At 39.7% G+C, this 10976-nt stretch overlaps 1 protein-coding gene across 7 annotated transcripts in view; it reads left to right on the forward strand.

Annotated features, from left to right (window-relative positions):
- INTS13 (integrator complex subunit 13) overlaps positions 1–10976 on the forward strand; it is a 42571-nt gene that overhangs the window by 4681 nt on the left and 26914 nt on the right. For 6 of the 7 annotated variants that reach the window (XM_025191735.1, XM_025191732.1, XM_006035573.3 and 3 more), the window contains exons 3-6: positions 2957–3031; positions 4654–4856; positions 6861–6941; positions 8922–9012. In XM_025191735.1, coding sequence (XP_025047520.1) covers positions 2957–3031; positions 4654–4856; positions 6861–6941; positions 8922–9012 — 450 coding nt within the window. The remainder of the gene's footprint in view (positions 1–2956; positions 3032–4653; positions 4857–6860; positions 6942–8921; positions 9013–10976) is intronic. The other variant, XM_025191734.1, reaches the window with a different exon arrangement.

Raw genomic sequence — 10976 nt, forward strand, 5'->3', positions numbered from 1 at the left:
ATTCCTGCTAATGAAAGGGGTTTAACACCTTCATATATGAAAGAGCTGTAGAATGCAATGTAGCATTATTACTTCAATACATTACAGTTAAAAATATAATTTTTAAACATAGTGTGGACTTAGCTTGTTTATCTTACAGTAGCTACAGTACTAAAGCAAAGCACAGCTAATAGAACATAGGTGAAAGATAAATGACAAAATGCACAATTCCTATACTTTTGTTTTTATATAGTAAGCAACTTTTATCTCTTATGACACCTCTTCATTTCTGATGATCTTCCAGTTGTGTCAAAAAGGATGTCAGATTTAAACAGACTTAAAATAAATATTAGCACAAAGAAAATAGTTAATTAAAAATAAACATACAGTTCTTTTATGTTAAAGCTTGAAAGATACTAGAAATAAGAGTTATTACATAAAATCAAGGCACTGATATATCCAGTCTGGTATACAGTCTGCAACAGTGAGCAATACCATTTGATTTTTTTGGAGGGAAAATGCCTGATATTGTACCTAGCTAATTGTGGATTATAAAATGGGGGAATTAATTTCTTATCTACTCAGTGGGTATGTCTACACAAGATGCTACAAGTGCAGTAGACTCATTCTACTGTGCATTAGCGTGTCACACCAAAAGCAGTGCTAAGGCGCAGTAGAATAAGTCTACTGCCCATTAGCGTCACATAAAAGAAGTGTGCCAGCGCTGCTGTGCAGTAGCGCCAATCACTGAGCATTATTGCGCATTAATGCTCCATAATGCATGTGTAGATGTGCCCAATGAGTAGCTCTTTTGTCTCCATTTGAGTAAAACTTTAGGTAATGTCCTGAAAATGTCAGTTGCCATGGGAAAGACATGAAATCAAAGCATATTCTGGTAGGGAGGTCAGTATTATTTGTCCAAATTGGTGATAGAGTTAGAATGCCAACTGAAGAGCACAGACAAACTGCAGATGCTTCCTCAGTCTGACAAAGGGTGTTTGTGCCCAAAAGCTCGCAAAGAAGAATTTTTCCCAACTATTTCAGTTGAGCTAATAAAAGGTATCAGATTTATCCCAAGAACTTCATCTGCCTATGTCCTTAGACCAACACGGCTACAACCTACACCCCAAAACTATTTCATCAAGCCCTTTTGAAACTTCTAGCTATTGTCATAAACTCATCTGACACGTCTGTGCTAACTGTGTTTAATTCTTTGTGGCTCTCTCTTGCTTAGTTAACGAAGTTGTTGTGCTGTTGTTATGTAACAGAGAAATTGCATTTTACCATTTTCACTAACCTCAGCCAGGCATTTAAACGTGCTTAATTCCTGTGGTGGAGCTGCATGGTTTGCTTAATCGAGATGTACATGATCAGCTAGTATCATAAATGACTTCTCTTGAAACTTTTTGCCTTCCCAGCAAATGTATGTAAAGTTGTCTGATCTGCCTTCAGATCCCGCCAGTATACTTACCTCAATGACTTCCTTGTGACAGATTCCACAGACTGATTCAATGTTGTGTTTAATTAAATAACAGATGGCATATATTTCTCAGTGATGATTCTTACTAATGAAAATGTTACTAAGTTAGTAAGGAAGTTACCTCATAATATTTTTGTAATGGTAACTCAGGATTGAAATTGACTTCTTGTTTGTGCTTTAACATATGAAGTTAGCATTGCTACTGACTTCCTTAAAAAATAAATTTACATGGAGCATTATTGCGCATTAATGCTCCATAATGCATGTGTAGATGTGCCCAATGAGTAGCTCTTTTGTCTCCATTTGAGTAAAACTTTAGGTAATGTCCTGAAAATGTCAGTTGCCATGGGAAAGACATGAAATCAAAGCATATTCTGGTAGGGAGGTCAGTATTATTTGTCCAAATTGGTGATAGAGTTAGAATGCCAACTGAAGAGCACAGACAAACTGCAGATGCTTCCTCAGTCTGACAAAGGGTGTTTGTGCCCAAAAGCTCGCAAAGAAGAATTTTTCCCAACTATTTCAGTTGAGCTAATAAAAGGTATCAGATTTATCCCAAGAACTTCATCTGCCTATGTCCTTAGACCAACACGGCTACAACCTACACCCCAAAACTATTTCATCAAGCCCTTTTGAAACTTCTAGCTATTGTCATAAACTCATCTGACACGTCTGTGCTAACTGTGTTTAATTCTTTGTGGCTCTCTCTTGCTTAGTTAACGAAGTTGTTGTGCTGTTGTTATGTAACAGAGAAATTGCATTTTACCATTTTCACTAACCTCAGCCAGGCATTTAAACGTGCTTAATTCCTGTGGTGGAGCTGCATGGTTTGCTTAATCGAGATGTACATGATCAGCTAGTATCATAAATGACTTCTCTTGAAACTTTTTGCCTTCCCAGCAAATGTATGTAAAGTTGTCTGATCTGCCTTCAGATCCCGCCAGTATACTTACCTCAATGACTTCCTTGTGACAGATTCCACAGACTGATTCAATGTTGTGTTTAATTAAATAACAGATGGCATATATTTCTCAGTGATGATTCTTACTAATGAAAATGTTACTAAGTTAGTAAGGAAGTTACCTCATAATATTTTTGTAATGGTAACTCAGGATTGAAATTGACTTCTTGTTTGTGCTTTAACATATGAAGTTAGCATTGCTACTGACTTCCTTAAAAAATAAATTTACATGATTTTTTCTTTATACTTTGTCTTGTCATTCCACTGCTTCTGAATGCAAGATCTCTAGGGTGTACTCTGCTTACAATGTAGAGAAAATTGTAATTTATTGCAACAACTTGTTGATTGAATACAATAGACATAACCTATGGCATACATTTGACATAGTAAATGAAATGATGATGTTTGCTAATAAAGATTGACTGGAAAGACTAGGTGGTGGAAAAGTTGCCTTTTCAGATAGTCCTGATTATTGCATGAGGCAAGAGAATTCATTATGTTACTGTTGTCTTAGCTTGTGTTTGTAACTTTTTTAGGTGAATTTCATTGTAAGTGATTCTGGAGCTCATGTCTTAAATTCCTGGACACAAGAAGACCAAAACCTGCAGGAGGTACAAATAGTACTTGATACTCTGTTTTGTAGCTTAAATTAATGATCAAATACAATTTTTTTTTTTTTTAACAGCATTATACATTTTAGTTTTGTCCGAGAAAGTGTTAGTCATTTTAGGAAGGATTTTAGAGGTGTTGTATCTTTCACAGAATAAGATTTTTTTTGAGGACTGTTATTTTTTCATCTTACTAGAATGGCAATAAAGACACCAGTTTGCATACATCTCACATGAAAGTTGCAAATTTATTCACCTGATCTTTTTTTTTCTTAATACTGTTTATCTTTTAAAAGTCACACACGTATAACTGCAACAGATGGAAATAGATGAGTTGTAAGATTCATGTTGTACCAAGCTCAAAAATCTCATAAGGAAGTTCACTAAAAAAACATGGAGGTTAAAAGAAGAAAATCTGACAAAATTGTTAAAAGGTACTCAATTTGAATTTTGATAAGGAAAAGACCCAAGGACTAGTGTTACCATAAAAAATAGTAACTTGTACATATTCTGGGTAAGAAAGGCACCTATATTGACACTTAGATCCACTTAGATCATAATCTGCATTCAGATAAACCTCTCTCTTTCAGCCTGGCTGTATTGATAAAATGATAATATGGAGAAGGAAGGTATTATAATGTTCAGCTAAACTCTTTTAGTTGCTACCAGCAAAACTACTTAAAATTATTGGTGTTAGACCCTGAGGTTTTACATTTTGCTGGAAACTTTGAAAGGTCCAGGACCTTATAAGATTTAAGCTTTGTCCAGGTCTATAAAGAAAGAGTACTTTCCTTTTTCTTACGTTAATACCAAAATCCTCTTGCCCTTTTCCTGTGGTCTTAAGACTTTTTGGACATTGCAGGCTAATTACGTTATTCCCAGTTACATAATGGGGAGGGGAACTGTTAGTAGAGTGCTTCAGTGAAAATTGAAAATGGAACGTGAGGGTCTGATCATTCAAGGTGCTGAACTAATGGTTTCAGTTGGAAATGATGGTCTTAAACCCCTTGCAGGATTAGGCCCTTAAATATTGCAACATGACATAACCTATATGTTTTAATAGTACAAACTGTAATTTGCAGTGCTAAGTTATAAAGAAGAAAAAGAAAAAAACAGTAAAAAGAAATACTCTATAAATATATGCTGTACATCTAAATGTAACAATGCTTTTGGAATCTTTAAGTTTTGCTTTTATATTTGTTGCTCTAATATTGTTTATTTGTAACTTTTTTTTTTTTAATTGGATAAAGCTGGTAAATAATAACTTTAGACTTGACCTGGTTTGTCTGCTGAGCTAGCATGCTGTTTGCTTCTGATTTTGTTCAGAAACAAAACAGACTCCTTTTACAAAAACTTACCTTTGGACAGAAACAGAAGTGTCTGTTCAAAAGGCAAAGATTTAAAAAAAAACTAGGAACCTGTAGTAGAAGATGGTTATAGAACCTGTTTTGCAGTAGGTACTGGCTTCTGTTTTAATTAATAATGTATTTTTTGTCATCATGCTGTCCAGAGAGTGTTGCCAACTAATATATCTACTACAAAAGAAAGCTCAGAGCTAAATATTTCCAGAAAGTTGGTTATGGGTCTGTAAAACCTGTCTCTCTCTGTCTTGTTTTTTAAACCAGTTAATGGCAGCTCTAGCAGCTGTTGGACCACCTAATCCTCATGCAGACCCAGAATGCTGCAGCATACTTCATGGACTGGTTACAGCAGTAGAAGCACTCTGCAAAATTACAGAGTACCAACATGAAGCCCGAACTATGCTAATGGAGAATGCAGAGCGTGTTGGAAATAGAGGAAGAATAATCTGCATTACTAATGCCAAAAGGTTGGTATAGGCTAGGGGTGGGCCATTATTTCAGCTGGAGAGCCACTCTAACAAGTTTTGGTGAGCTGTTGAGGGCTGCACAGACTAAATTAATGGTGAAGATATTTAAAAAATATATAGATTAAAAAATCATTTGCTAAAAATAAAAAATCTATAAAATATTTCAGTTTTATTTAAAAAAAATATTTGTTGGCCTGATTTATGTTTTTTTGAGGCAATTGTACAGTAGCTCAAAATTAGAGGTAAGTCTGAGGAGGAAAGGAGGTGCAGGGTCGCAGATCGAGGCCCCCACGGTGAGGGAGGGAGTGGGGCAGGGGTTGGAGCACTGCCCAGAAAGGGCAGTAAATGGGACCGGGGGTGGGGAGCAGGATGGAGCTGGGGGTGGCTCCCTGGTGCTGCGCGCACCCCCAGGGAAGGCACTGGGGGAGGGTGCATATGCCCCCCTAGACTTGTGTTAAGGGTTAGGGCAGATGTGGGCTGCTTGCTATGGCCTCTCTGCCATGCTGCCTTTACCCCAGACCACTGTGAGGGCCTTGATCTGCCCCATGCCCCTTCCCCTCCATAAGCTTGCCTGCAGGGAAATGCTCTCCACACTGACCAGCTTCATTCCTGTAAATCTGTAATTGGATTGGTATTGGCCAATATGCCTGGTGAATAATCAGCTGTTGGTATCAGCCACAAAAATCTTTATCAGTGCACCCCTACTCAAAATAAAGTCTTACTATGTATATTGAAAATTAGGTTAAAGAAAAACAAAGAAATTCACTCGGTGGAGAGAAACAAGCCTTTGATGTGCATTAACCAGAAAATCGAAGTCAGGCATCATCTCTGTTGCTTTGCTTTTTCTGCATTCGAGCAACCGTCTCCTCAGTTTTCTTTGCTTTTTCTTCAGCTGACAAGTTCTTATATTTGGATTCATACTTTCTCTCACAATGTGAATTCAAATTGTATTCTCTGAACACAGATGTACTTTCTTTACAAATCAAGCACGTAGCTTTTCCACCCACATAGTTTAAAAAAAAAAAAAAATTAGAAATATGTTCATTGTTGAATATTTGCAGACAAGGTTCGTTGTTGAATATTTGGCATTCAGTGTCTACCTTCTTTAATGAGCTCATTTTCAGCTCAGGCTCTGGGAAGGGCTGCTTCCACGCAGTGCCAGATTAGGCCAGAGCCACCGGGGCCTGAATGCGGCTTACCTGGGACCTGCTGCGTGGTGCCAGCCAGGTGGGCAGGCGGAGCTGCTTCCACCCACCAACATCTGTGATATCAGCAGAGGCTGGAGCCAAAGCCACCACTTGCCTGTGGGCTGGATAGAATCATTGGCAGGCCAGATATGACAATATTAGGGGTGGGCAAAATACAGTCATATGTGTTTAGGTTTGTACTTGTTTTAGAGTTAAACTAAACCCACCTGATCCTAGTTTTCTCCCTTTTCTGAATGCTGCTCGGTGTTCTTGCTTTGATATACATAATGCCTTCAGTAGATCATTTTTGGGCTAATTCACCAATCCTCTCTTTCCTCACATAGTACTTCACTTGCAGAGGTCAGCTAAACTTTAGCTGAGTAGTCGAGTAGTTGAGTTCCTACTCAACTGGAGTAGGAAAGCATTAGTGGAAGGGTGTTCTTGAGAAGTGAGTTATTTAAAGCAGATGCAGGTGAGTTAGGAAGGGATGAACAGATGAAGAGTTGGTTATCTTCAGAAGAATAAAATCTGAGCTTTAAATTCTTTAGCTGTCTTCAAGCCCCACTCCTGTAACTTTGAAGTCTGAAAGATTTTTAATGTATACATTGTACAAGGAAAAAGAAGAGGTGTCTATGTTTGTGTATTAAGTAGAATTTTTACTGAATAATGCAAAACAAAATTCTATTGAAAAGTTTATTTGCTGCTATATGAAAAGCAAAATTACTGCATTAGTGAAACAAACACATCAAGAAAAGCTTTTCAAACTCCTCTTGACCAATGACTAATCTAGTGACCGATCATCTACTTTGTTTTCCAGTGACAGCCATGTTCGGATGCTTGAAGAATGTGTCCAGGAAACGATTCATGAACATAACAAGCTTGCAGCTAATTCAGATCAGTGAGTATGCAGTTCACAAGCACTGTTTTTATCCTTCAGGCTCTTGTTTTTATTTGCCTTTGTAAGAAGTGATGTACCTGTTTCACATAGATCTTATTGAAAACTTATTTTGATGGACACTTTGAATGCTGTCTGGAAAAGAAAGCCAGATGAGAAAGATAGTAAAATGTGACTCTAATCCAAGAACTTGAGTATCGACTTATTTACTTGCATAATTATTCAACATAAAACATGTTTTTTAGATTGGTCTCTCTTAAATAGGCAAGCTGTAAGAGAGAAGATAATTTAGTCTTGTTGTAAGGAACATCCCTAAATCAGTAATGCGTTTGGTGAGTTCCTGATGTTGATGGTGGTTATTGTTTTCAGGGATGCATGTTGATGGCAGCACTAAATTCATTTTACATGGCTGTTACATTTAGACTGTAAAAGCTTAGGTGCTTAGAAATAGTTTTTAGTTTTACCTAATTTTCCTGTTGAAATTTTAGAGAGAAATTACTGATGAAAAAGTAAGGGGTCACAATGTTAAATCACTTTTACACATCTCTCCCTTGGCTATTCAGCTTGTATTATTTGGCTCAGGGACTGCGTATTACACTGTACAGTGCAGAATAGAAGTAGTTTAGGTTCCCACTTTTTTTCTTTCCTCTAGGCACTTGCATAATCCATATAAATCATAATAATAAGAGATTCTAGCTCTCATCTATTTTTAATTTCACATGTATAGAAAGAATACAATAGACTCCAGAAAATTGGCTTTTGGTGTAAGTTCTGTGTTAGGGAAGTAAGAAGCAGTTATACACATACATTTGTCTGCTCCAACATGCCGGAGATCCAGTGCGATTAATCAAGTCTGCTTGACACGTGAGCTGACACACCTGATGCTGCGTTGCATGCATTTGTATAAATGGCAGCAGTATAAATGTCAGCTTTTGAACTAATGCTCCTCCGATGTGTTAGTTCTAAAGCACACCACCGCCATTTTCTCAGCACCGCCATTTTCTCAGCACTGACGTACATTTTGCCGTTTATACAAATGCACGTACCCCAGCTCTGGGTACTTTTAAAAGTGCCCAGTGCTGTGGTGCAAGCACTTATAAATGCCCAAGGTGACTAAAGCAGAACACAATGTATACAGTAAAAGGTTTGAATCGTAAGACATGGGTTCTTTTTCAGCTGCTATATATGTTCGATGACCTCAGACAAGTTGCACACAACCCTGTGTTCTCTGTGGTACTCTAGCCATTGTGAGGCAAGGGTGTTCAGCATTGAGTCTATTAATTTTTATTTCCTGTTCTCTGATATAGGATGGGTACTTCTTTATTTCATGGCTATTTGTTATATATTTGCAAAACATTTAGGAGCACATCCTTAGTTGGTGTCAGTTACCATAGCTTTATGGACTTGGATTGAGCTATGACAGTTTATGCCAGTGGTTCTCAACTATGGTACTATGAGAACCTTTTATTGCTATACAATATTAGCACAGTTAGGTGTGCAAACATCTATACAATTCATAAGATAAACCCAGACATTTCAGATTTTGATCTGTTCTGACCTTTCCAAGTTCTTTGTAATAGAAAAATTCCTCTATTGCTTTTCCATAGTAAAAAAATGAGTGAAAGCTAAAACCTGGCATTTTCAGAGGGGTGCCTTTAGTCTAACAAGACTTGTGTCTAAAAAGGCTGAGAACCACTGATTTATGCTGTTAATCATGGAACAGTGATGTTTTGCACCCCCAAAAGCCTCAGTTAGAAATACTGATTTTTTTCTCACGATAAATGATGTATTTTCTAAAGACATTAACATGCATCAAGTCCAGGCAAAAACATGTGCAGAACATTTTATATGCATCTCATGATTTTAGTTCTACCTTGATCAAGAGCTTGAACTAGTCTTGCGCAAGTGTTGATCTAAATTCTGTAGTATACATCTTCAGCTTTGTTACCAGCTTACTAACACGTGACTTCTTTTTTGGGGAAGTCTCATGCAAATCCAGAAGTGTGAATTGGTCTTAATCCACACTTACCCAGTTGGAGAAGATAGCCTTGTTTCAGATCGTCCTAAAAAAGAGGTAAGATGTTTTCAGTGCTTAAAGGGAGGTCTCCAACATATTACTTATACAAGAATCTAGACAGATGGTACACCTGGATAATTTAACAATGTTTTGACCATCTTTGAAGCTAAGATAAAGGAATCAGTGATACTAACACCCCCCCCAGTATCCTAAACATGTTGTTGTTAGCATATAGTTTTATGATAATCCTCCTCCCCAGCTTTTGCAATCTGCATGACACTAGGACCCCCCTTTTGTGTTTGCTTCCTACTTGATTTTGTGCTAATTCTTGAGTGCATGGTAGTTACCTGGTCTTTTGCAAACTGAAAAATAAGTACTTTAAGAGCACCTTGAGAAAAATTGTAATCCTGTTGTTGTGATTTTTTTTTTTTTTTTTTTTTTCTTGAGAGGAACTAACCTTGTAATGAAGAACAAGGCCTATGTGAAATATATTATATTTCTCTAGGCCCCTTTTTTGCAACATAAGCATATATTGCTGGCTACTAGAAGCCATGCCAGATTAGTTGCTGCTGAGTTTGCTGGCCTGTCTTGCTGTTAAATTTGATGAATTATTGTCACCACTTTTTAAAATATTTTAACTATATGAATCTTTTACCACCAAACTTGAGCATAGCTCCTATTTCTGTTAAAGAAGCGTTATTTTGAACGTGGCAAATAAACTCCTTTGCATCCTTTTCCTGAAAGTTATCTATACCCAAATTCAAGACAACTTCTAATTTAAGGTGGCCATCCCATAATTAGGTTCCAGACATGAAACGTTATACATTTGTTATAATTTTCCATTTGTAGAAAGGACAGTCATCTTAAATTTGTCCCCCGTCACCACTATGGCAGTGAAAGCAGAGATGTGGGCAAGCAGCCTGACTCCTGCCCCTTGCTTCCCCTGCACCTTGCCCCCTCTTGCCACTTGGTCTCCTGAACCCTTTTGTGCCTGCCCCCCTTCCATGCTTGCCCCTGGTGCCTGTGCCCTTGGCTGTTTGCCCCTCTACCACCTGCCCCCCTGCTGCTGCTTAGGCAGCCATTTACCCCCTTACCACCTGCCCTCAGCTCCAGAGCAGGCAAGGCTGGTTCTGACCCCAGCCTGGGGCTAAGGCAGGGGCGGGCAAAATGTGGCCAACAGGCTGCATCCGGCCTGCTAGGCCATTCTATCTGGCCTGCGGGGCCCCTAAAAAATTTAGAAAATTTATATTTGTTTTCCCATGGCTGCCTGTCAAAGATTATAGGAGCCAGTGGCAATAGGACCCAGAGGAAGCCACAGCAGGATCCTGCAACAATCAGGTCTGCCCCCCCCGCCCCCCCCTGCCCACCCGCCTGTCAGAAGCCCTTACCTAGCAGAGGCTTCTAGCCTGGGACTGTGGGGTTGTTCCTGTCTCCCTGTGCCGGAACAGGAAATTCAGGTAAGAAGGGTGGGGTGCGGGCAGGGGAGAACTGCGGACTATCGCCCCAGTGCTCCTGCTGAGTCCTGCTGTTGTGGCCATACAGCCAGGAGCCACATGATTAGGAACCACCAGTGGGCAGGCAGGAAAGCAGTGGAAGCGAGCGGGTACGTGGGAGCACAGGGCCAGCACTGGCGGGGCCCACAGCGGAGCAGCAGGGCGTGGGCTGGCAGGGGTCTGTGGAGCTGGGCTGGGCTGTGCCAACAGGGAGAGAGGGGAGCTGGCCTGCTTCCATAGAGCCCTTGCTGGCCAGGACCCTGCGCTGTTGCCATCCCGCTTTGGGCCCTGCTGGCACTGTGTTCCCATGTGCCTGCTTGCTCCTACTCCTCCAACCCCAGCCCCACAGTACAGGCGGGGCCTAGCGCACGTAGCACCAATCCCACGTGCCTTGCGCTCGTCCATCTTGGGCTGATCAGTGGCAGTGTGGGACAAACTGCTACTTAGCGTGTGGGAAAGCAGCCCCTCTCCCTCCATCTCCCCCATCTTCCTGGTGCAGCTGCTTGGAGTCCACACAGAACATTCCTG

The sequence above is a fragment of the Alligator sinensis genome, unplaced genomic scaffold, assembly GCF_000455745.1.
Source record: "Alligator sinensis unplaced genomic scaffold, ASM45574v1 scaffold696_2, whole genome shotgun sequence".
Classification (NCBI taxonomy): Eukaryota; Metazoa; Chordata; order Crocodylia; family Alligatoridae; genus Alligator; species Alligator sinensis.